Here is a 24,807-nt window from a genome sequence, read left to right on the forward strand (position 1 = left end):
TAGGAGAGATATCATGACATAGTCCAATTTTTTTTACAGAATAATAAATAAATATAAGATTGTACTTGTTTACTTAATTAAACATTATTAATTATCAAATTGCGCAGCCACTAATTATAATCTAGCTTCCCTTAAGTCTGCGGTTCGGAAAAAGTCACATTATGATTCCTGTAGCTATCTATTCAATTACCTGTTGTGTTTCAACATAACGATACTTTGGATGCTGTGGCCGTGAGAGAAGGAAGAAACTGAGTAAGGTTGATATGGGGTGGTAAATCTTTAAGATGGAAACTTCTATTACCTTTAGCCAATTAGCATATATAAGTTAGAAACTGATTCAACCTTGTCCATCATTTTGACTTATGTATCAGTGAATTAATAAATATTTTTTTCCTATCCAAACCTCAAAATAAAGTCCCTTATTAATTATAAGGCAAAGGCATCATCCAAACCAAAGTTCATTTAGTAAGACCCTTGGTTCTTTAAAGAGGCTAGAGGTTATCCAAGAGATCATAAGACTCCTTCCCACAAAGAGACAGACACCCACAGAGAGTGAGAGTGAGAGAGAGAGAGAGAGAGAGAGAGAGAAAGAGAAAGAGAGTGATGGGGAGGGCTCCTTGTTGTGACAAGGCAAATGTCAAGAAAGGGCCATGGTCACCAGAAGAAGATTCAAAGCTTAAGGAGTACATAGAAAAATATGGAACTGGTGGGAATTGGATAGCACTTCCGCAAAAAGCTGGTAAGATTTAACCTAAAGCAAAGATTAACCCATTTCATAGCTATGTTCAAATATTTGTCTCTCTTTCATGTTTTGAAGTTTTCCTTGTTTCTTGGTTGTTTGGCTTTTGTGGTGGATCAGGACTGAAGAGATGTGGGAAAAGTTGCAGATTGAGATGGCTTAACTATCTTAGGCCCAACATTAAACATGGCGAGTTCTCAGACGAGGAAGACAGAATAATCTGCACCTTATTTGCAAGCATTGGAAGCAGGTACTCTAATTTGTAATTTCCACTTAGTACTTTTCACCAAAATTTGCATTTTTATTAACAAATATTTGGAAAAATTTCCCAAATTGTCATATTTTTCCTTAATTACCAACTATTGTCATGGAAGAATATTGAAGAAATTTATCCAAAAGGAGTAACAGAAGTAAATGAGAAAAAAGAGAAATATTTTAGGTTGTCTCTTTTATTAGGGGAAAAAAATAACTTGTATTTATCAAGAATCTCCTATTTTTGGATAATTCTTCTGCATGCATGCCAAGTTTAGATCTAAAATCAACACCCACTTGCAGCTATTAAGTGAAAGCTCAGAGCTTTCTTCTCATTGAACTAATTAATATGTTTAACAATTTCAGGTGGTCAATCATAGCTGCTCAATTGCCAGGCAGGACTGACAATGATATCAAGAATTACTGGAACACCAAGCTTAAGAAGAAGCTTATGGGAATGCTTCCTCCATCTCAGAGAAAACCTCCTCCATTCCCATCTTCTCACCAAGGCCCACCATTTCAATCTCAACCACAATCATATAAAGAATGCAGCTTATCTTATTATAGCCCAACAACAACTAAGTCTTTCTCAGGCCTTGAATCCATGTCAGTCCCATTGAATTTTTCAAACACCACCACTTCTTTGGCCACCAATAATCCTTCATCTCTTTTCCAAACCCAAGAGAGCTGGTTGAGTTCCATGCAGTATTATCCTGTGAAAGAGAACCTCCTCATGTTTGGAAGTGAAGGAAGTACTTGCAGTTCATCTGATGGGAGCTGTACTCAGATCAGCTATGGCAGAGAGGTCAAACAAGAAGAAATGGGTTTTCAAAGTTACATCTCAAATGGGTTAGAAGAAAACCAAAAGTTCATGCTTAATTATGGCAGCAACAGTATTGGAGGGCAAAACGTCACAAATGGATATTTTGGAGAAATCCCATTAGACTACGGGATTGAAGATGTTAAGCAACTGATTAGTAGTAGTAGTACTAATTGCTCTAACAGTCTGCTCAATAATATTGATGAAAACAAGACACAAGAGAAGGTCACGTACTTCTACTACTGAAAAAAAAACTGATGTCTGATTCTGACTGTAAGTAAAATCAGAAAGATTTGATGGGGTAAGGGCATGGTGGTAGTGGTGGGGTTGAGAGAGAGAGAGATTCAGAAAAAGAAAAGAAAGCTTATGGGGGTTTGTGTTTTGATGAAATCAAACATTTCTTCTTTTGACAGTACATGGTAAAGCTTCTTTTTATTTTGTGCATTTCTTTTTGGGAGGATATGATGATGATGTTATGTTTGTTGTACGGCTATCTCTCTCTGCTTTTGCTCTCTCTCTCTCTCTCTGTGAAACCCCCAATCAGAAATAAATGTTATGAAAACTAGAAAAAAGAAGATGTTTTCCTCATTCAAGACCTAGAATCTAATGTCAAAATAAACCAAGCCAGAAGTACTGTTCCCTTTAGTTTCTCTTTTTCCAAGACTTTTAAAAAATTTTTGGCTTTGAGCATTGCCTAGTGAAAAGTCAGTTTATACATCAACTATATCACTGTTTCGTTTCATGCAATAAAGGGTAATTTAGACCCTTTGGATATAGGTTGCACAGCTTTCAAGGAATATCTAAACCCCAGAATCTTTTTCTATGAACTAGGCCAGGACCAAGGTGGGAAACTTGTTTACTCGAACTCAAAAACAAAAAAAAACACTGGAATTTTGGAGTTTTGCTTCAGGCCCAAGCTTTAAAATTTGACTTATAGTTAGTGATGATCTAATCTTAGTCTTAAAGTCCCCTCACATTATGACTTGAATATATACTATAGTTTAAAGGTTCTATATTTCTTTCTTTTTTGGCTAAATGATTACTATAGTTTAAAGTCATCAAAAGCCACCAACTCTCTCATTATGTTAAACTGTATAGACTTGTTCGGTGAATCAGTAATATTCTAAGTTCTGGCAATATATTCTATAGCAAAAAAAAACTATAATCTTATTATGAAATGTCGCTTAGATGATCGATAGGCAAGAAGCAAACAAAGTAATAGCCAACAAGAATGCTATTGGCTTGGACAGGACTGTTATTTGAATTGAAAAACATTTTCCTTTTCTATACTAGCTGAAAGATCATTAGATCTCAAGTGGGTACTGACTGTTGATCTGCATTGAGAGGCAATATAATTACATTAAATATTGATCACAATTATTACAAAACAACCTTGCTCCTGTTAGTAAAAGCTCTTCCTCAAAAGGTCTTGATTTTTTAAACTAATTATGAATAATTTGTATGTGATAAATGATAAATGGTCATACTAATGGGTTCTTTTAGGAAAATTGTTAATAAACTATTTTAAAAAAATTGATACTATTTTCATAGAAAATATAAAAAACCGTTAAAATAATTAATTGTTTTTTTTTTTATTTTTCCATAAAAAGTTTTTGAAAATATTTTCTAAATTAATATCTTTAAGGTATTTGTTAACTTTTCATAATAATACAAGCCTCCAATATGAATTTATTAAGTGGAAGTCCTAAATTAAAGAGATTTTTTAATTTAAGTGTAATTGTTCAAATATTCACTTGCTAGTAATACAGTTAGTCAAGTATAACCAAAATTTTTCATTCATTAATAATAATAAGAGTAAGTGGCTAATACAATATTGTTAGGTTCATAGTGAACGAATTTTTCAATTATCAAGACATTCCAATGTATTACATTAAGCTCTAACAAAGAGATCTCAAAATGTTAATACTCAACCCTCACAAACCCAATATCCCAACAAACTTGTAGTTTTAATTAACTTTATACAATTAAAAATTAATACAGCTATTAACCAACACTTATCTCTTAAATTCTTGATCACGATAAGTTGCTTGGCTAATTAATTTGGAGGTATAGTTCAGTATTAATATTAGAGTTTTTCTTGCCCCTTTGTTATGCACATAGAAAAATATGCAAGGCAAAATGGTTGGTTGTGTAGCATGTATGCGTTTCCGCAGTGTCCATTTTTTTTTTTCATATTAGGACTGTGGCACAATAATTTTAAATAAAAAATAGGAAAAAAAATTTGTGGATTGGTTACCTTATGCGGGATAGTAATTCTAAAATAACACACCTTACCATAGACTTTTTTATAGACTATAATTGGCTGCTTACTGCTTACTACTATATAAACTAACTATTTTTTCTCCACCGCTTACAACCTGCTATATTAGAATTGTGATAAAAAAAAAAAAAAAAAGTGTATGTCATCTCTCTCTCTTTGCATTGCACCGATGCCAAACCCATCAACTACTTCTTGCCATTGATCTACTTTCTCTCTATCATATTGGCAACCCATCAACCCCATGGAAACTTGTCGCTCATGCATCTCAAAACTTTGTCTTCAATAAGTCAATTTTGATTGGTTTTAATTTTTTTTTTGTTATTATTATTATTTTATAGGATTTTTTTGTTATTATTATTGAAATGTGAGTATGTGATGGCTGATGGGTTTTAATGATTATGGTCCGGTTAGTATGTAATGTATTTTTTACTATTATAAAGTATAAATTATTGTTAAGATTTTTTTTTATAGAAGAGTTAAGATTTTTTTTTAAAGAAGAGTCTGGTTTTAGTTAATAGTTTAAAAATAAGTTATTGTACTTTAAACATTGTTTTATGGGTGTTATTGTACTTCTCTGTTTTTTATTATTATTTTTAAAATTTTTGATGGTTATTAATTGTTGAAGGCCTAGCGAGTTATACCTAAAAGTTAATATTAATTAATTGATTATCATGTCATGTTCTTTTTTCTTTTTTTGGTTATATAAATATATTATTATTATTATTATGTTGTTATATTTGTATAGTGTGTGTCGTGTCCTTGTCCATATACAATGAATGATTCACGTTGAATGTAATTGATATGCTCAAATTGATTTTGTTTTGGTTAAAAATTAAGGACCCTCATAGCCTAATTGTTAGCTATACATCCTCTCCTGTTTAGCTATTGATTTTTTTTCTTAACACTGAAAAATTGGGATGCAGAAATTTATGCAATGAGACATTTATTAATAGAATAAAAGTTGATTGAACCAATTTATTATGACAAAGTGACAAGGAATCCCCATCGGGGGAAGCAGTAGTCTTAACTCGGGCTCCAAAATCAAATGGTGCACAAGATCTTTGTCAGAGGCCACTATTTCTGGGCCTCCAGCCTTGTGTCTACTGTCTAGTAAAGCCTAGATTAAAAATTATAAAAAAAATTTGCAACCAATGAAGTTCTAATAATTAACAACTAAAAGTGAAAAAATCAGTAATCCTTTCAGGCTTTCACCGAATTTTACATGCAAGTCTACATCTATATTTTTTTGAATTTAAGATTAAGACAAGTCTCTGTTGCCAGCTAAATTGAAATTTTGTTTTGAGTTTCATTACTATTTTTTAAAGCAGTGAGGGAAAGCTTTTCTAGGAATGTCTTTTCCTGTGAAGTGTAAAGGTCAAAAGGTGTGGAACCTACTGACAGTCTGACACCAAATATTTTAAACTAATCTTTTGGAGAGTCTTTTAGAGTGACATAAATCTATCAAAGAAAGATGATCTGTTGTCAACATAGAGGGATTAACATATTAGAGAGGCATGGAAGTTTGTATAGAGGAGAGGCATATTGTGTTGCTGCTTTTATATGTGGGAGTATCATTGTATTATTAATCAGAGCTTTTATCCATACCCACATTTCAGACCTTCCCAGATCACAACCGTCCAATATGTAGTCTTTGATTGACCCTTGTCTGTGACTGACCTCAATGAGCTGGTTTTTTTTTTAACAGGCGGCTTGTTTTTTTTTTCTTTTTTTGTGGGATGAACAGGCGGCTTGTTAAAAGTCCAATATTACACATCATGCGTGAGATGTTGATGATAATATTTAATGGGTATTACATCAATTGCATAATAAATTATTTTTTTAATATTTTTTTTTGAATTTTAAAAGTTGATGTCTTTTTATTAATAATAATAATATTATTTGATAGTAGGGAAGAAGGAAATTTCAACTCTAAATATATTCGTTGAAAACTCTAAAAGGTGTCAACTAATTAAGTTAAAAAACTCTTAACTAAAAGTTGATTTGTCAATTTGTAAGATTTACATATTATGATTTGACTATTATAATCCCTAGTCCAACAATTCAAAATTGAATCTTGTAACAACCAAAGAAAAAACACTAACCACATATGCGCTATACTATATTTAATGGGTATCATATCAATTACATAGTAAATTATTTTTTTGAATTTTGAAAGTTGATGTCTTATTATTATTATTATTATTATTATTATTATTATTATTTGATAGTAGGGAAGGAGAAAATTTCAACTCTAAATATTTTCGTTGAAAACTCTAAGAGGTGCTAACTAATTAAGTTATAAGGCTCTTAGCTAAAAGTTGATTTGTCAATTTGTAAGATTTACATATTATGATTTGACTACTATAATCCTTAGTCCAACAATTCAAAATTGAATCTTGTAACAACCAAAGAAAAAAATACTAACCACATATGCGTGATACTATATTTAATGGGTATCATATCAATTACATAATAATTTTTGTTTTTTTGAATTTTAAAAGTTGATGTCTTATTATTATTAATAATAATATTATTTGATAGTAGGGAAGGAGGAAATTAAATATTTTCGTTGAAAAATCTAAGAGGTGCTAACCAATTAAGCTATAAGGTTCTTAGCTAAAAGTTGATATGTCAATTTGTAAGATTTACATATTATGATTTGACTACTATAATCCTTAGTCTAACAACTCAAAATTGAATCTTGTAGCAGCCAAAGAAAAAATATTAACCACATATGCGCTATACTATACCCCACTAAAACTAGTCTAGTCACAATTGGGGTTTCCTATAATTGTTTGTGACCCAAATCAACCCATGAATGCCTAATGTGAGACTTAGAACACACTGCACAACACACGCTAATAAATATCAAATCAATTTAAGGCATCACAAACAACTCCCCCCCCCCCACTTAAATCCCTGATGTTCTTGTCAAAGCCTATTTTGTGGGGTAGTGTCTATGAACTCAAATGGGATTACTAGGTTTGTTTTAATACTATTTGTAATGACATAAGGAAAAACGCTAATTACATCTGCTTTATACCCCCCAAAAAGACCAGTCTAATAATAATTGAGTCTCCTTATAGTTATTTATAAAGTCCATATCAACCAAATATATGCCTAATGTGTACTAAAAACACACCAAAACAATAGACATTCAATCAATATCTAGTCAATTTGGGACATCACAAATCCAATTCAAAAGGTCCAATCATTTTCATAATCAAGATTACTAGATTAATGTCTCGTCTATAATCTCATTGTATTTAATCTCAACCTAATAAACATATAAAAAATAACTCGGTATTAATGACATCTTTTGTAGTGCTCTATATTTGTATTTTGAACCCTACTTCTCTCACTATCTACTTATCAGAACTTAATAAATAGATTTAAAAAAAAAAAAAAAAAAAACTCACAAGAAATCTCTTGAATCATTTTGAGACATATAATGGTGAATAGCTTATGATGTCGTGCCATTAAATTTGTGCAATATAGTTATTATTATTATTATAAATAAAAGGGAAAAACTTAATTACAGTACTTAGGTGATATTTTTTTATGTTCTCCTCTTAAAATTCAGCCATGTGGCAGTACTTAACTAAAAATATATTTCTATTCATGAGAAAAGAAAGGCATATGGCTAAATTTTAAGAAGAGAACCTAAAGGAAATCACTTAAGTACTGTACCTAAGTTTTATCATATATATAAATTCTATGGGATTTGAAACCTATAGCATCAATTACATGATAATTAATCTTTACCATCAAATCAATATACCAATTTGTGGTGTGCCTTTGTGAGTTAAAACCCATTTCCCTTTCCTTTGTGTGTGTTTGTTTTTCAAAAAAAAGAAAAAGAAAAGAAATATATATATATATATATATATATATATATATAAATATATATAAACACACACTAATTGGTTTATGTTCCTTATTTAATGATAAAAACAACCTTATCAATTAAATTAACTGAATCCCACTAAAACTATCAAGGTTTTCAAAACCGGACCGGACCGGGAGATCGGATCATAAAAACCAGGAACCGGGATGAAAACCAATTTTTTAAGCCTAAAGAACTGGATTTTTTGTTAATTCAGTGAACCCCTAAAACCAGGGTTGGACTGCACGAATCGGTGAGAACCGTGTGGTCCAACCCCTTAGCAATTTTTTTTTTTTTTTAAACAACTTAACACAATTTTATTCTACTTAATTAAATTATCCATCTCTTACAAGGAATAAAAAAAATTATAATTAAAATCTTTCAAAGATATTCAACTTTACTTCAAAAATTAATCATAAATTTTAATGTTTTCATGGTTATTATTTTATTTTATTAACTTTCTTATTTAATTATTAAATATATGCTTGAAAATCATTAAATTTCCCTCACATATATAGATATATTGTCAATTTTGCTAGTTTTATAAATTTAATATCTATATTTAGGTTTTAATTAATTATTAAATTAATTATGATGTCATCACGGTTCAACCCCGATTCGACCTCAAAAACCTTAAACCTCTCCCTTTTACGGTTCAATAAACGGTCCGGGTCTGAAAAACTTGAAAACTATTACACTTCATTCTCCAAAATAGTGATATGAAAATTAAATGAGATATGATACATTATAAGTAATAGCACACTGTTCATCCTGAATTTGCACATTAGCACGCTGCTTATAGTCAAGAGACAATATCTCAAATACTACGTAGTTGGGTTAGCTATTTAAACTTCCAAAGCAAGGTTGTCAAAATCGGGATCCTACATAGGATTGGATTGTGAATCGTGAAATCCAACATTATTTGAGAAAAAAACAAAAAATACACATTGGTATGTTAAATAATCATATAAATTATACATTCATTGATATAATTATCATACATCACTACATTTATTTGTAAGCATTATTTAAAAATGCCAAAAATCTCAAAATGTGATACTCTATTAGAATATTTTTTATTTGAGTCTAACTGACACTCTCTCTACATTAGAGTTGAAAAACCTTGGTCTATTGGGATTTTATTTTTAATTTGGGTCCAACTGAGCCTTTTGTCCAGTTAAAAAAGATTACAAGAAATCAAAGTCATTTAAGATCGTTAGAATCGTACGATCCTGAATGATCGCAAAGATCCTTGAAAGATTTAGATCGTTTTGGGTAGGTGGAATCGTAAAATCGTAGGATCCAAATCGGAATTTTGACAACCATATTCCAAAGCATATGATCTTCTGTATATGTACCTCTATTATTTTTTTGATAGAATTTTCGCATTATTGTTTAATGGTATACAAGCTATTAGCAAATTGTAACCCTTTTACTAAGAGTCCAATATAACCAAAAATAAAATAAAATAAAAGGTTATCATGTGTCTTAATGAAACCTACCATCAAATTTGACATAAACACTACTTTATTAAACAAGGTCGAAACTGAAGTAACATGAAATATACGTATTGTTGAATTTATCTAAATTTGCAATTATTTGTGGTGGTGGTGGGAAGTTAATTTCATTTGAACTGCTCTATTTTATCAAATTTTCTACATCATCTACTTCCAGCTGGAAACAATCTTTTTTTTAAGGTCATAATTTTAAGATATAAAAAATGCTCTCATAATTTTATTAATCTTTTTCAAATTTATCATTGGGGTAATTGAGCCTTGCAGTTGATCCATCAACATCCCTTCCAAATTATGGGACCAAAAGAATCCAATTCTTATTCAACATAAGTAGCCAAGAGAAGTTGAGATAGAACAAAGAAACAAACAGTACTTTCCAAATTTCCAACTAGCATTAAATTCCCTCAAAACAGTCCTAAGCGGCAGAGAAAAGACAAACACTTATTAAATGGAAACAAGTACTTCCAGAAAATCTCATTTCTGAAGCTGATCATGAAAATATATACGACAAACAGATGAGATCATAAGGCATGTGAAGCGTTCCACTCTTTCCTGCATTAGAACAAAATAACCTATAAATTTTGCTTTACCTCAGAATCAGATAAATGTAATGTACAAGTAAAATAAAGTATCCACAGCTGCAAGTGAAACAAAACCCTGAAATGAAGGAAAGATAAGATAAAGTAATAGAAAATTAGGCAGCCAAATAATAGAAATAATCTAAACCAATCAAGTTCAACATCAGTAGACTCATGCACATGCTGGAGATCCTAAAAACATCTGCCACAAAAGGAACTCAAAAACAATGCAGGTAGTACAGCCGGATGGGATCAAACCTTATGTGTGAGATGTTTCTTATCATAATTAGGTAAGGCCTATGAAGCATTGTCATCAAGTCTGTGAACGCGGGGATTCCCCAGTTGTGTTTCTTTCTTTATTAGTAACACATGAACCTGATGGGTTTTGAAACCCAAATCAAGCCATCAACCTTGTACTTAAAGAAGAAAGAGATACCATTTAAACTAGAGCTTATTAGCCCAAGTAATATTTTAATTATCTACTATCTAAGCAAATATGACTACAAACATAAATACAGCACCATGCAAGACTCCAATTCCTCTATTGAGTGAAAGTGCATCTAGATGTTAGTTCATCAATTGTTGCCCTTGGATATCACAACACACGCCCTTGGATATCCACTGGATTATGTGGATTGGATTATGTAAGACTCAACACACGCCCGCATAACACACACACACACACGTCCAAGGGCAACAATTGTGCATCCAGTGGATATCACAACATATCCAATCCAATCCACATAATCCAGTGGATATCACAATCCACTTAAATTTTTGACTTCCTTGTTAGGTCCCACATTTTGTTGTAGTGTCCTTGAGCCACATTGCCGTTACCCGACTTGGCTATGATACCATTTTTCATGACTTAAGGAAAACACCAGCTACCATATATACCCCAAAAATGACAGATCAAGTTCCAATCGAGGCTTATCTTAATCACCTATATAGCCCAGTTTGACCTCGTAAACATTTGGTGTGGAACTCAGCATATATGCCCACATAACACACACTCATACAATCCAATTCACATGATTCGAGGTACCATAATATCCCCACTTAAATTTCTAACATGCTAGTTAGATCCCATGTTGTGCTGCAATACCCTCGAGCCACATGACATTACTAAATTAGCTTTGATACCATTTGTCACAACTCAAAGAAGTGCTAATCACATTTATGCTATACCCTATAAGTATCTAGTAAGCATCTAAGGTAGACTCAACACAAGTTGCACAACACATCTTAGCCTATCAAATCCAATCCACATAATCCAGGGTATCAAATTTAGACCCTAACTTAATTGGCTTTTATATGCATCAGGACTATTCATTCAAGTATTATTATTCTCCAACTTTGTTGCTTGCAATTTCCCTTTGCAATAAGTACAGGGATACAAATTTTTAACTGCTGACATGGCTTGTTTCGACTAGTGTATTATAAAAGTGGTGTCAAGGACTCAAGGGCAAGTCTTTGTGAAAGTGACGTTGCTCCAATTATAACTCGCTACCTTAGCAAGTTGTAAAAAAGGTTGTGTGATTGTGTCATTAACATTGCTCTTCCCTTTGTGCCATCCTCCATAATTTGCTTCACAAAAATGATGGCATGTGTGCATCCACCACAATCATCATCTTGAGGGAGAGAGAGGAGGGTGGAGTGAAAAACTTAATTAGTTTGCAAATGCAAGCAAGGAATTAGAGAGATTGGACATACAATTTGCTCAGCGTGCCGTGCTGGTGCGGACACGAGGTACAAGCCCCCAATTACACGCAGGTATAGAAGGAAGAGCAAAAGAAGACGGCCCAACCTGTGGCCTTATGGATGGAGTCTATTAGTTATTGGGCTTAAGATTAAGCAAGCCCGAGCACGACATGTTAGGATTTTTGAGTCTACTAAGGCATTTGCACGACATATTCATGATTTGTATAATGAGATTCATAAAAAAATTCAGGCAAGTAATTCTCAATATAAAATTCATGCTGACACTCATCGACGTCATGCAGAGTTTCAGGTAGGGGATTATGTCATGATTCGGATTCAACCTGAACGGTTTCCCTCTAGGACCGTTAAGAAATTGCAGGCTCGTAGTGTCGGACCATTCAAGGTATTGAAACGAATGGGCCCAAATGCATATGTCATTGATCTTCCTCATGATTATGGTATTAGCTCCTCCTTTAATATTGAGGATCTAGTTGCTTATAAAATCCTCACAACTATTCCTGATACCCCTTTTGATGAATCTTTACCTAATCCTATTGATGCCCCTATTCCCACCCCTTTACCCTTAAATCTGCCCTATGCACATAAAGAATCTATTGATGCTATTTTAGATGAGCAGATTGTTTCTACCAGGGATGGAGGAGTTCACTGTTTCCTAGTTCGGTGGCGAGGGCGACCAGATTCTGATTGCACATGGATTACTCGAGATGAGTTACAGCGACTGGATCCTGACTTGCTAGAGTACTATCAAAGTTCTTCAGATTTCCACTCGACGGAGTTGAGTTCTTCTCACCCGGGAGGAGTTCGTGTGGACACGAGGGACAAGCCCCCAATTACATGCACATATAGGAAGAAGAGCAAAAAGAAGACGGCCCAACCTGTGACCTCATGGATGGAGCCTATTAGTTATTGAGCTTAAGAATAAGCAAGCTCAAGCATTTACTAATTAAGGTTTCTTTATGCATTTTTATTGTTAGTTATTTAAGCACTTTTTCTAATTATTGTAAGACAGCTTTTGAGAATTATTAAAAAAACGTGTGTTTTCTTTCACTGGTGTCAACTCTAGTTTTGCTTGGTGTTGACTCCAAGCAACCCTTAGGTGCTGACTCCTAGGGTTTATCTTTTTGTTCTATTGTTAGTGTGGTTGTCCTACGTCACGTGCTATGCCATTTTTTTGATTCAATGAATAAAATTTGTCACCAAGAAAAAAGAAAAAAAAGAAGAGTATCACCTTTGACAGAAGTTTGTCAAGGGCTTCCCCCCACCCCCCGGTTTTTTTTTTTTTTTCTTTTCTGTAGTTCTGTTTAGAAGCATGTTGAACTATTATTCATAAAGACCATGTAACTAAATAAAACCCAATCCACATTCCAGGGACTTAAGTTGGCTCAATTTACCAACAGGTGCAAAGTCAAAATGAAATCCAGGAAAGATAATAATAACATTTGACAGATCTAACCAAAGAAACTCACAGCGCAATTAACAAAGTCTATGATGACTTCCACGAATGAAAAGAAAAAAAAGATCATAAAATTTGCACCATATTTTGAACATCAAGCAATCAAAACCAATTATCATGCCATTCTTGCACCAACATAGAACTAATTAGGCGGTGGACCAATCTTTCCATTTGATCCAAGTGCTGATATTTAATCCTCAAGTATAGTAGTTCTCCACATGATTTTTGTTATAGTTTGAAGATATAAAGTTCCTATATGTTTTCCGCTGTAAGTTGCCATATGGATACATGTTATTTGTTGACTATAAAACTCAACCCTAAATATTTTGGACTACTAGTGTATTATGGTAAATGCAACAGGAGATCCAAGTTTAATCAAATGTGCTTAGAAGAAAATCCCGAAATAATACCTGAAGTCAGGGTTCCACTAAACAACAGCAATGTTTCCAATAGTTTTAAGGTCAAAGATCTCAATCCAATAGCCATCAGGATCCTTAATAAATGCTATCCCTTTCATTTTTCCTGCACCCAGTTCCAACAGAACATATTTATGCATAATCAAAGTGAGAAGTTTGAGGGAAAAAATGAATCCCTTCATCCCTTTTTATAAAATTAATACTGCCCACAATAGAATCAGACAATATTTATGCATAATGAATAATAAATTTAAACAAAACTTTGCTACCTATGATTGAATATCGGTAAGCTCATATAGGCTAACATCTCCAATAACATCTTTCTTTCACCCAAGGAACTAGAAGACTTTTACCCTATCAAAGGCTTTCAATATCCTGAGAAATGGTTGGAAACAGGGATATGTGGATCTCGTGGTCTTTGGTAATGGAGGTACTCCCCTTAAAGATGCTATTTAGGAATGAGAAATCCAAGCTATATTCTTACATAGAGGAAAGGCTACACCAGTTTTATAAAGTAAACAATGGCTCTTCTAAAGCTACACTCAAGTCAAAGCTATCCGGCTGTGAACAAGGGTCCTCAAGGAGGCATCATGCCATGCTTAATATATTTTCTCACCAGCAATCCCCACCCATAATTTGAACTTGAGATGATAATGTATATAAATAAGTCAACAAACCATGCTTAATAACTTTAGTATATGATAGAGGTGTCTTACCATCATCCGGTTTCTTTACAAACTCCACTCCTAGACGTTCAAATCTTTCACATGCCTTGGATGTGTCATCAACAGTGATGCCAATATGTCCTTAAAAAAAAAAAGAACTTAAATTTGAATATCATCCACTATTGTTCCCCCAAAACTGGATAGATCTATATAAAAGAATATCATATTCTTCTAGAGTGTGCATGTGCATGCATAAACACACAAGTTGAACACCTTCAATGCACAAAAATTATTTGCATACACCCACACTAACTGAATGCACCAAATAAATAAAAATTATTTGCAGCCACAGAAAAAATAATTATAAATGTTGTTCAAAAATACTCAAAACTATTTGCATATGCAACAGTAAGAGACTGATATGAGGACTTGTGGGCAAGAAAGATAATGATGACCCCCATATCCATGAACAGGCCCATCATATATATGTTTTTCCGTTTCTCTATGGCACCCATTAGTTCAAGAGATTAAATCAATGGGCTTAATTGACCTGACAACCCCACATATGCAACAGATAAAGGGAAAGATGAATTTGGCAAAGATGGACTATAAGTCAACCTCCAAAGGTAGGATGGGAAAAACACATTTATCACAATCACATGTAATCAAATTGAACTTTAAGTTACATACCAAAGCCACGAGGTTCTGAATTCCCATTGTGGTATCCTTTGAATTCAGGATCACTTTCAGTACCCCAATTGCTGTAAGAATTATTTGCAAGTTAAGACACTATCAAGGGATATTGGGTGCATAAAAGATGACATTGCACATAGTATTCTTACTGTGTTAGCTCAATTGTAGCCTTTTGACTGAAGGTCCAAACTGTTCTATCAACTGAGTTACTAGGAGCCAATGTCGGATCCTACAGCAGAAAAAATATATACATAAACTTCCAAATTGTTTAGTAAAGTGAGGAAATTATCTGAAAGTGACCTCAAGTTTTTGACACTTAACAGACTAAATGGGAAAATACAAAAATATTTCTGAAAAAAAAAGGAGATAGAGAATTCAAATGACATGATAATCAGATCACTAACACAATTCGTAGTGAAAAAAAAATTAGGTTTCAAACATGATAAGCTGCATCGATGTTCCAGCAGCCATTAATGCATTAAGCAGAAAAATAACCTTTGCAAATGCAATGTCATGAAATTTACCTCATAGCCCATAAAGTATAAGCTAAACTTCATTTCTGGAAAGTCCAATCTCTTAAGTAGCCTGAAATTTCCAAATGTCATTATCAATTTCCAGTTTTGGACAACATATGGTTACACAAATTTCTAGATCCACTCCAACATGCCAGAGATGAAATTTCCAGATGACTGAATTGGTAAATTGGTTTAAAAACTAAAGGTAATTATGTAGCTCAATAAAAGGCATCTTATGAAATATGATATGAACATTTATGTGGGCATTATCATGAATCTAAACTCAAAGAAACTGCTAAGTATCTTAGAAACTGAGTCACCATAAATCAGCACCACCCATTAGACACTGTTCATTAGGAGTGAAAAGAAAAAAATCAACCCCCCAACCCACAGACGTCAACAATGCTAGAAACACACTTTTCACAGCTTGCTAAGGTGAAAATCAACTTACTCTTACATGGGCCTACTACTGGCAAGCTATGTTGCACGGACACGGACATGGACATGGACACGGACGCGACACGGACACGGACACGGGGATACGGCAATTTTTGAAAAATAAGGACACGACACGGCGGGGACACGGCGGTTAAATAATTAATTAAATTTTATATTTAGGCATATTTTTTAATATTTTTAGACAAAATACATTTATGTTTAGAATTTAAATTATGTAAGAACTACAAATAAGTAAACTAACACCCAAAATACTACAATAATACACAAAATCTTCAAGCACTTTCAGTATTCATTTTAGTAAAATTACCTACAATATTTAACTTTAATAAATAAATAAAACTATAGCAAGACACAAAAAAAAAAATTTATAAGTTATAACTAATATTAAAAAATATATATATTAAAAATAAAAAAAAAGGACGGAGGGCACACAGGCCACATGCCACAGCAGCAGTAAAAGAAAAAAAAAAAAAACACAAAACAAAAACAAAAGCAAAACGCGTTATAATAAGTAACAGTAGATTCAAGTTAACATCGGAAAGAAAGAAAGAAGAAAAAAAAAAAAAAGACAGAGAGAACAGGGAAGAGATCGTGATGCGGGAGATGAAAGAGAATTATTATTTAATATTATTTATGTTTGCAAGTCAATTGTATTTTTATGTTTTAGGTCCTAGTAGTTTATTGGGCTTTTAGTATTTTAATTTAGAAGTAAAGTTATTTTTGTAATAATGCAATTAGGGTTTCCTAGCCAGCAAGGGTATTTTTGTAATAAGGCAATTAGGGTTTCCTAGCCAATTAGAACTAGGGTTTAGTAATCCTTTATAAGCAACCTATTGTACTCCTTGAGGGGGGAGTTGATATTTTGATGAATGAAAACAATGGTCGTTTGGTCTTTCTTTGGTCTGGTGCTGACTTCAGATCTACCCTAGGTGCTGACTCCTAGTGGTTTCCCCACTTGGTGCTGACTCCTAGGTCATATCCTTTATTTTTCCGTTCTTTCAATTTTGTTCTGGTTGTCCTGGGTCAGTTTTGGTATCAGAGCAAACACCGATCTGTTGAAGCATCAAGCATCATCGCAGGAAAGAGCCAGAAAATATCACCCAAAAAAAAAAAAAAAAAACCAGATTTTGAAGCCAACCAGAAACCTCTAGTCCAGAACCCACAATCAAGTTTCCAAATCCCTTGCAACCACAAAGAGAGAAAAAAAAACCATGTCAAGACCCATCGGCAACCTCGACTCACCACTGTTGAGATTGACCCACCAGCCGCTGAAACCCACAAACCAGCACTTAGCCGCCGCCGACCCATTAGCCACCGCCGCCGACACCATCTTCACCTTCAACTACCGCTGCTGAGGACGTCAACCACCACCGATGCCAAGACCCAAGACATCGCGCAGCCACTCCTCTACAATTCAAGCTGCTGCTGTCTTCCCTGTCTTCGCGCCGCTACAGCCGTCGATCCCTAGCACTGCGTCCATCACCAAGCCTCTTTTTAGTTTAGAGAATGTTGTCTCTTTTAGTTTCTATGGTTTCCTTTTTTTTAAAAAAAGTCTGTCCTGTAGTTTGCGTTCTTTTTAAGTCTATTGCCTGCTTTCTCTAAGTCTGTAGTTCCTTAAGTCCAGCAGTGTATTTTATTATTTTGCAAAAAAAAAGAAAAAAAAGAAAAAGAAAAGAAGAAGACCAAGCAGAGTCCAGGCCCGTGACAGACCAGTCCAAGCCCAGTTCCAGCACTACTTGTCCAGAGAACATCACAGCAACCCAGGTTCTTGTTCCAACTCCAAACTATTTTTGACGCACTATTTTAGAGAATCATGGAAATATTAGAAGCACCTTATTTTGATGGTTATGAAACTTATCCACGAGATTTTGTCAACTGGATGAATGGGATGGAGCGATTCTTTGAGCAAGCAAATTTTGCAGATAACATAAAGGTTAGGTATGCCAAGTCGAAGTTAATAGGTAAAGCATAGAGGTTTTGGGAGAATCTTGAACGTTTCCGCTATATGGATTATGAACCTGCCATTACTGTGTGGGAAGATATGAAAGAAAAGCTTTGTGATGAGTATTTGTCACCATACTATCGAGCTAAGTATCTGCCCCAATCTCAGTGTGGTACTTTTCAAGTTGAAGCAAATGCGATGACTCCTCATCCTCATCCCATATCATGTCCTCAGTGCACCTTTGAACAATCTACCAAGGAATTATCTACCAGGAAAGTAACGGAATTAACTGTAAAGCCCATAAAAGAGATTCAAGACAGGATTGCTCAGATGAAGCAAATGAAGACTCAACATGATTCAATTGGGAAACCAAGGATAATTGATCACAATGAACTTATTGATGCCCCTATAGAAGATAACATTGATGGTGATATCTTGGTCGTGGAGAATCCTCCTGCAACACCAAAGCCTAATATTGACATAGACGTACATACCTCAACAAGTGTTGCTTTAACAAGCGTGCAAGGAAATGAATCTATTGAAGAACAGCAAGGTGAAAAGATGGAGCCTAAAGAGAGTATTATGTTAGAGGGTGCACATGATATGAAAGTTGAAGTTGTTGAATGTGCTTCTAATCAACCCTCCACAGTCCTTGAAGATCTACATCCTGGTGAAGTCGAAGAGGTTAAAACCACAGAACTTCCTATGGTTCATAAGGTTCACGAAGAGATTATACTGATTCCACACATTGATTTTGTTATTCCAAATGAGTTTGACGTGGTGGAATTCAAGGTTTTTCTTTTCCCTATGCTCCCTAAGGTGATTTCAAACTTGAAGCAAGTGTTGTTTGTCAGCATCCTAATCCTTCAATGCTTTAAAACTCGAGGTCGAGTTTTCTCCAACCAGAGGAGAATGATGCGGGAGATGAAAGAGAATTATTATTTAATATTATTTATATTTGCAAGTCAATTGTATTTTTATGTTTTAGGTCCTAGTAGTTTATTGGGCTTTTAGTATTTTAATTTAGAAGTAAAGTTATTTTTGTAATAAGGCAATTAGGGTTTCCTAGCCAGCAAGGGTATTTTTGTAATAAGGCAATTAGGGTTTCCTAGCCAATTAGAACTAGGGTTTAGTAATCCTTTATAAGCAACCTATTGTACTCCTTGAGGGGGGAGTTGATATTTTGATGAATGAAAACAATGGCCGTTTGGTCTTTCTTTGGTCTGGTGCTGACTCCAGGTCTACCCTAGATGCTGACTCCTAGTGGTTTCCCCGCTTGGTGCTGACTCCAAGTAAGGCCTAGGTGCTGACTCGTAGGTCATATCCTTTATTTTTCCGTTCTTTCAATTTTGTTTTGGTTGTCCTGCGTCAGATCGGTCCGCACCGAGAGAGAGAGAGATCGGAAGGGACAGAGGACAGAGGGCACGGCGTCGACGTCGGAGCTCGCCGATCGGTCCGATCTAACTCCGGCGAGGGATAGAGGGCAGCGGCAGCGACAGAGGGAGGGTGGGTTGAGAAGATCTTGAGATGTGGTTTCAACTTTCAGTCTAAGAGACTCTAAACTGGCTATATTATTTTAGGATTATCACAAAATCAATGGCATTGGTAAGTTCCGGTCAAAATCTGTGATTTTTTTTTTTTTTTTTCACTGGTGGCGTGTCGGAGGCGTCGGAACCGCGTCGGAGCCGTGTCGGAGAAGCGAAAAAAAGAAAAAGAAAAGGGACACCGCCGGACACCGGAATCTGGCGCGTCGTCCCCGTTCCAGTGTCCGACACGTGTCGGACGCGGACACGACGCCAAAAATGGCGTGTCCGTGCAACCTAGCTGGCAAGTGGCACCAATCACAACATGCCATGCCAGCATTTGTGAAAAAAAATTTAAGAAGATTTTGTATCACTAGATTTATTGCTGTATAATTCAATACTAGTCCCAAAAAAATATTGCAATGAAAGAACACAAGAAATGAAAGGACGCAATTGAATAGTCACTTTGGTTGATAGTTTGATACAAGCCCTCTAAAATATGCCTTGGCTGTTACTAGCCATTAGAGATTGAAAAGTCTCTTTTCCCACATTTTCCTGCCGAATTATGTAGAATTTGCACATTCTGTACCTGTCTTGCTCAAGTGACCATTGAGCAAGCCCTCACTCAAGCTCACTTGACCTGCCTGCATTTACCCTATCCTCACTCAAGTGGGCTCGCTGAAGTATCATTTTAAAACCCTGGTTTATCGTTCTGGAAATTCCGTTTCCCAAACAACACAATGCTTGCATTTTGGCTTCGCTCAAGTGGGCCTTGAGCCAGTTTGAGCAAGCCACCAAAACTCAGTTTTCTATTTTATTTCTCTTAATTCTTTTTATTCCAAAGTAAGATTACCCATATATTATAACCTGCATTTGTAGTTGTATATGATGTGGGCAGGTTATGCAAGGCCTTGGTCTAAATGAAAAGGGTGAGTTGCAAGATTACATGCCATTGGCTGGCAGCAACAGTATCGGCTCTTATTACCTGATTGGCTCGCAACTAACTACGCTCCTCACTTATGCTTAACTATCTTTGTTACAAATACAAGATTGCTAATTGTTAGAAAATCTAAATTCTAAAGTACTAGAATGCACAAGGCAGCTAGCTCAGATGCACTGCATCAGTATATACCTATGTATACAACAAAAAAATGTGGACTACATAGTAAAAGAGAAATTCGGTCAGCTTACATAAAAAAAAATGGCATCAAACATGTCTAAAAATTACAACATAACCCAACCAGGTTAGGATTACATATAAGTGCAGCTTAGTCCCATAGACAAAGTATAAATTATACCATAACCAAAAGCCATATTTCTAATTACAGAAAAAGAAGAACAACTTACGACATGCCCAAGACGCGAGAATAGAAGTCAAGGCTCACTTTGGGATCCTTAATCCGATACATCTGCAATCAAAGTATAAACAAAAAAATACCCACAATTTTATAGTAAACATAGATTATCATGTACACGAGGAATCTCTTAAAAAAAAAGCTTATAATTATAAATTACAGTTTGTTGCATGAAGTAGCTCTTAGTGGCTTCATCTGGGTTTGCCTGAAGGCCCGGATTGTTGGCAGGTGATTCTTTCGCTTCTGAGGCCATTGAGAACAATCGGTAACGATTCAGACCCTGCATTTTTATTATAGTAATTAATTAGACAAAATCATCAAACACAGAAAATAGATAATAGAAATGGGAAAGGGAGGTGAAGATTCAAAATAGAAACTTGGGTTTGATTGGATTTGAACCTTATTGGATTTGGGGCTGAGCAAAAATGGGAATGAAGAAGATTGTGAAAAAGAAAAAGTTATGGGTCTAATGGTTATGGTATTGTTGGTCAATCGGAGAAGAGAAAGGCGAGATACTATGCTCGTCACTGAAGAACAGGCCATGGACTCTCTCTATATCTACATATGCATATAGTTACACTAATTTTATAGTGTGTGAGTGAGAGAATTTGAGAAACCCAAAAAAAAAAAAGAGTGAGATTTTTTACCTTTTTGTTTTCTAGGACTGGATAGTGGATGCTAAAAACTTTGTTGGTCTTATGTGATGTGTTTGTTGAGACTTGAGATATAGTTGTGTCCGACGAGAGACAAAACACACTCAGACTGACAGGTGGCTGAGTTCCAACACTCCACTTTGCAATTTGCTATATAAAAGAAAAAGAAAAAGATAAAAAAGCATGTCTTTCTATCTTTTTCTTCAAGGCCCACTTGCCTCTCTCTGTCTTAATAGTGGGCTAGGATAAAGGCTGGACCCAACACAGCCCAAGTTCCTCGTTGGAAAATGCTAAGCTCACCTTCCCTTGATATCTTTTTACATTTTATGTGAATTTTGTTAAATTCACAATTAAATTACATTTTATTCTTATACTCTTTATATTTGTAAAATTTTTAAAAAATGAAAGATTAATAACTATAACATCAATCAATTATTTAAATTGCAAGTTTTTGTAATCTAAAATTACGCATAAAAAAATATGTTTATGGATCATATCATAAATAATATCTGATTAACACAAAATTTAACATGTGTGTTAAAAGCTAAAGAACTTAAAATCTAACGATTAGATTTTCAAAATATGCAATAATATTAATTTTTTTTTAAAAAGAAAAAGAAAATTGTAGCCTAAAACTACAACTAAATTTATAGTCAAACTTTGTCCATCCATCTTTACTACTTCTTCTTATAAAAACTAGATAATACCACAAAACTACAAATTTTTTGATAAATACAATAGAATTTCGTCTCCTGGCCCACTTTCCTCTCTATGCTAAAGACCTTAGTCTAGCTTAGTTAGCCTTTCCATAATCCAATCTAATCTAATTTTGGTTTAGGAAATATTTATAGAACTTTTTATTGGATTAAAAAAATAAAAGTTTTTCAATAATGGGGTTAAAACGCATCGCAAAAGGTTTGAGATCATTGATGGGGTTTCCCGTCCCCAAACCTTTTGAAAAATCAATATAAAATGCATATTTAGCAAGCTCCAATTGCTCCCTTGTTAACTTCTGTTAAGGTGAGTTATTATTCACAGAGAGAGAAAATTCTCATTACTTAGGTGTGAGATCATTCTTGGGGTTTCCCCTTTCCAGACCTTTTAAGTATCAATACAATATGCATATTTAACAAGCTTTAGTGCTCCCTTGTTTAGCATTTGTCGAGGTGGGCTGTTATTCAAAGATTAAAAAAAAAAAAAAAAAAATCCTTGCATACCATTGCATTTTAGAGCTAGTACTTCATATCAATTGTAAAAAAATAAATAAATAAATACAAACTTGGTATTTCATAAAATAATTGTTGAGGTCCAAAATGTGCAACAAGAAGGACCAGTGGCGACTCCAGGAATTTTATCCAGGGTATTCCTATTTTACTTTGAAAAAATTTCGGGTCATTTCAGTCTATTTCGAGTGTTTTGGGAAGTTTCGGTAAATACCGGCCGAAATTCAAAATTTGGCCGGTATGAAGTTTGTGCTTAAAAAAAAAAAAAATGTTCTTAAAATCAAAACAAATTTGCATTTTGTACATCCAAAAACCTCAAAAGGAAAAAAAAATGAAAAGAAAATAAATGAACAAAGGTTGCTTACAATAAACTATAAATTCGTTTGAAATATTAATAAAATTATTAATTGTTGTTGTTTAGTTGTTTTATTAATTTGTTTGTCTTTTATAAACTATAATTTATTATATTATTGTTTCATTAATTATAAAATTATTAATTATTATTTAGTCTAACATAATTTAATTTGTTTGTCTTTTATAATGTATTGATTAATTAAATTATTAATTATTAGAATAATGAGCTAGCTACCAATCAAAAAATTTCACAATCACAAATCACAATAATATTACATTAAAAGACAATATTTAACCAACTTACCAACACCAACACACACCAACCAACAGATAAGAATCATAAGATAAAACCAAATTAAAAAAATCAAAAAATAGGCAAAATATTAATAAACTTAAAAGTTTCACTGCTTCAGCCAATCACTCAGATAAAGACTTAAAGTTACTCTTAAAGAATAGAGAGAGAGAGAGAGAGAGAGAGGCACTTTGAGACACAGCTTCATTTCATTTCAGATTTCAAAGAGAGAGAGAGAGAGTGTGAGTGTCGGAGAGAAAAAGTGAGAGAAATACCTTGAGGGAGCACCGGAGCAGCCGAGCACGGAGGCCAGAAGAGTGAAGGCTGAGGCTGAGGCAGCGCAGTGACTGTCGAGCGATGTGCGACGATGTGCGACGCGATGTGCGAGCGATCTCCGATGAGCGACGATGTGCTCTGGACTACGACTGGACCGATCTCCGATGAGGGGCGAGTCGAGTCGGGCGACGATGTGCTGGAGTTTGGACTGCGACAGTGCGACTGGACCAATCTGACTTCTGAGGGGAGGCGTTGCTCACTTGCTCTGTTGCTCTGTTTTTAGGTTTGCTTTAGCTTTAGTGATTTCCGATGTACTGATTTACTGATTTGAGGTTTTTGATTTAGTGATCTGCTCTGTATTGGGGTTTTGGGGTTTTTATTTTTTTTATTTTTTTTTTTAAAAATCCGTGGGTTTGCTTCTCTGTAATCTGTTGGCTCTGTAATCTGTTGGGCGGGTTTGCTTCTCTGTAATCTGTTGGGCTCTGTTGGGCTTGCCGTGGGCTTGATGTTGGGCTGGCCGTCCGTTGTTTTGCTTTGTTACAATTTTTTTTTTTTTTTCAGATTTTAGTTGAAATTTTTTTGGGCTTTTTATTTTATTTTATTTTATAATTTGAGGGTGTTCTTATTATTATTTTTTTTGAGGGTGTTCTTTTTTTTTTTTGGTTGAGGGTGTTCCTATTTTTTTTTTTAAGGGTAAACAAATAATAATTTTTTTTTTTTTCAAGTCAGGGTGTTCCTGGGAACACCCTGACCATAATGTGGCGCCGCCACTGAGAAGGACTAGCCTATGGAGATAAAGAAGGACGTGGGCCTTAGAGAAGGGAGACCTAGTCCATGGAGTTGAAGAGGGATTTGGGCCCTGGAAGAATCAAAAGGCCCAACAAAAAGGGCATTACAAGACATAAAGAAGAAGAAGAAAGTACAAGAAATGATACGATGGGAAGCCCCAAAAATGGCGCAGATGACTCGAGATTAGTCTAATAAGGAAGAGTCAACATCAAGACCATAGAAGCTTTGAAATGTCCATATTTAAGCCTTAGAGCAATCACATCAGCTTATGGAAAAGATTTTGTCTATTTTACACAAAAAACCTACTTTTTCTATTTTACACCATTATTTTTACAAAACACCCACATCAGTCTATCTATTTTACAAGACTTTTCAATAAAATATTCATTATTCATCAATTTGTTATT

The 24,807-nt window shown here is 34.3% G+C and overlaps 3 protein-coding genes across 5 annotated transcripts; 2 read left to right on the forward strand and 1 right to left on the reverse strand.

Annotated features, from left to right (window-relative positions):
- Positions 1-434: 434 nt before the first annotated feature.
- LOC115981647 (transcription factor RAX2-like) lies at positions 435-2,404 on the forward strand. Its single transcript, XM_031103970.1, has 3 exons — positions 435-739; positions 860-989; positions 1,358-2,404. The coding sequence occupies exons 1-3, from the start codon at positions 604-606 to the stop codon at positions 2,055-2,057; spliced, it is 966 nt and encodes a 321-aa protein (XP_030959830.1). The 5' UTR covers positions 435-603; the 3' UTR covers positions 2,058-2,404.
- Positions 2,405-9,759: 7,355 nt separating this feature from the next.
- Positions 9,760-21,570, reverse strand: LOC115980763 (lactoylglutathione lyase). 3 transcript variants are annotated; one of them, XM_031102994.1, is made up of 9 exons: positions 21,461-21,570; positions 20,974-21,093; positions 20,806-20,867; positions 15,544-15,604; positions 15,169-15,248; positions 15,017-15,087; positions 14,378-14,467; positions 13,656-13,767; positions 9,760-10,044 (listed from the first exon to the last, which is right to left on the reverse strand). In XM_031102994.1, exons 2-8 carry the CDS (start codon positions 21,064-21,066, stop codon positions 13,673-13,675), a joined length of 552 nt encoding a protein of 183 aa, XP_030958854.1. In that variant the 5' UTR covers positions 21,067-21,093; positions 21,461-21,570; the 3' UTR covers positions 9,760-10,044; positions 13,656-13,672. The 3 variants fall into 3 exon arrangements, with proteins under 3 accessions (XP_030958854.1, XP_030958844.1, XP_030958850.1); XM_031102984.1 differs by lacking the exon at positions 21,461-21,570 and adding an exon at positions 21,213-21,422; XM_031102990.1 differs by lacking the exons at positions 14,378-14,467; positions 21,461-21,570 and adding an exon at positions 21,213-21,424.
- On the forward strand, positions 10,051-12,933 carry LOC115980783. Its single transcript, XM_031103001.1, has one exon. It carries the CDS (start codon positions 12,097-12,099, stop codon positions 12,700-12,702), a length of 606 nt encoding a protein of 201 aa, XP_030958861.1. The 5' UTR covers positions 10,051-12,096; the 3' UTR covers positions 12,703-12,933.
- Positions 21,571-24,807: the final 3,237 nt, after the last annotated feature.

Source organism: Quercus lobata, chromosome 1, assembly GCF_001633185.2.
Source record: "Quercus lobata isolate SW786 chromosome 1, ValleyOak3.0 Primary Assembly, whole genome shotgun sequence".
NCBI lineage: Eukaryota > Viridiplantae > Streptophyta > Magnoliopsida > Fagales > Fagaceae > Quercus > Quercus lobata.

What these genes read in the sequence shown, in the direction of transcription:
- LOC115981647 (XM_031103970.1), top strand. Translation starts at nt 604, where the DNA reads ATGGGGAGGGCTCCTTGTTGTGACAAGGCAAATGTCAAGAAAGGGCCA. An exon ending in AGCACTTCCGCAAAAAGCTG is followed by an intron (nt 740 to 859) that starts GTAAGATTTAAC and finishes GTGGTGGATCAG; the next exon opens with GACTGAAGAGATGTGGGAAA. An exon ending in TTTGCAAGCATTGGAAGCAG is followed by an intron (nt 990 to 1,357) that starts GTACTCTAATTT and finishes TAACAATTTCAG; the next exon opens with GTGGTCAATCATAGCTGCTC.
- LOC115980763 (XM_031102984.1), bottom strand. Translation starts at nt 21,356, where the DNA reads ATGGCCTGTTCTTCAGTGACGAGCATAGTATCTCGCCTTTCTCTTCTC. An exon ending in GCTACTTCATGCAACAAACT is followed by an intron (nt 20,868 to 20,973) that starts GTAATTTATAAT and finishes CTTTGATTGCAG; the next exon opens with ATGTATCGGATTAAGGATCC. An exon ending in TCTCGCGTCTTGGGCATGTC is followed by an intron (nt 15,605 to 20,805) that starts GTAAGTTGTTCT and finishes TGGAAATTTCAG; the next exon opens with GCTACTTAAGAGATTGGACT.
- LOC115980783 (XM_031103001.1), top strand. Translation starts at nt 12,097, where the DNA reads ATGATTCGGATTCAACCTGAACGGTTTCCCTCTAGGACCGTTAAGAAA.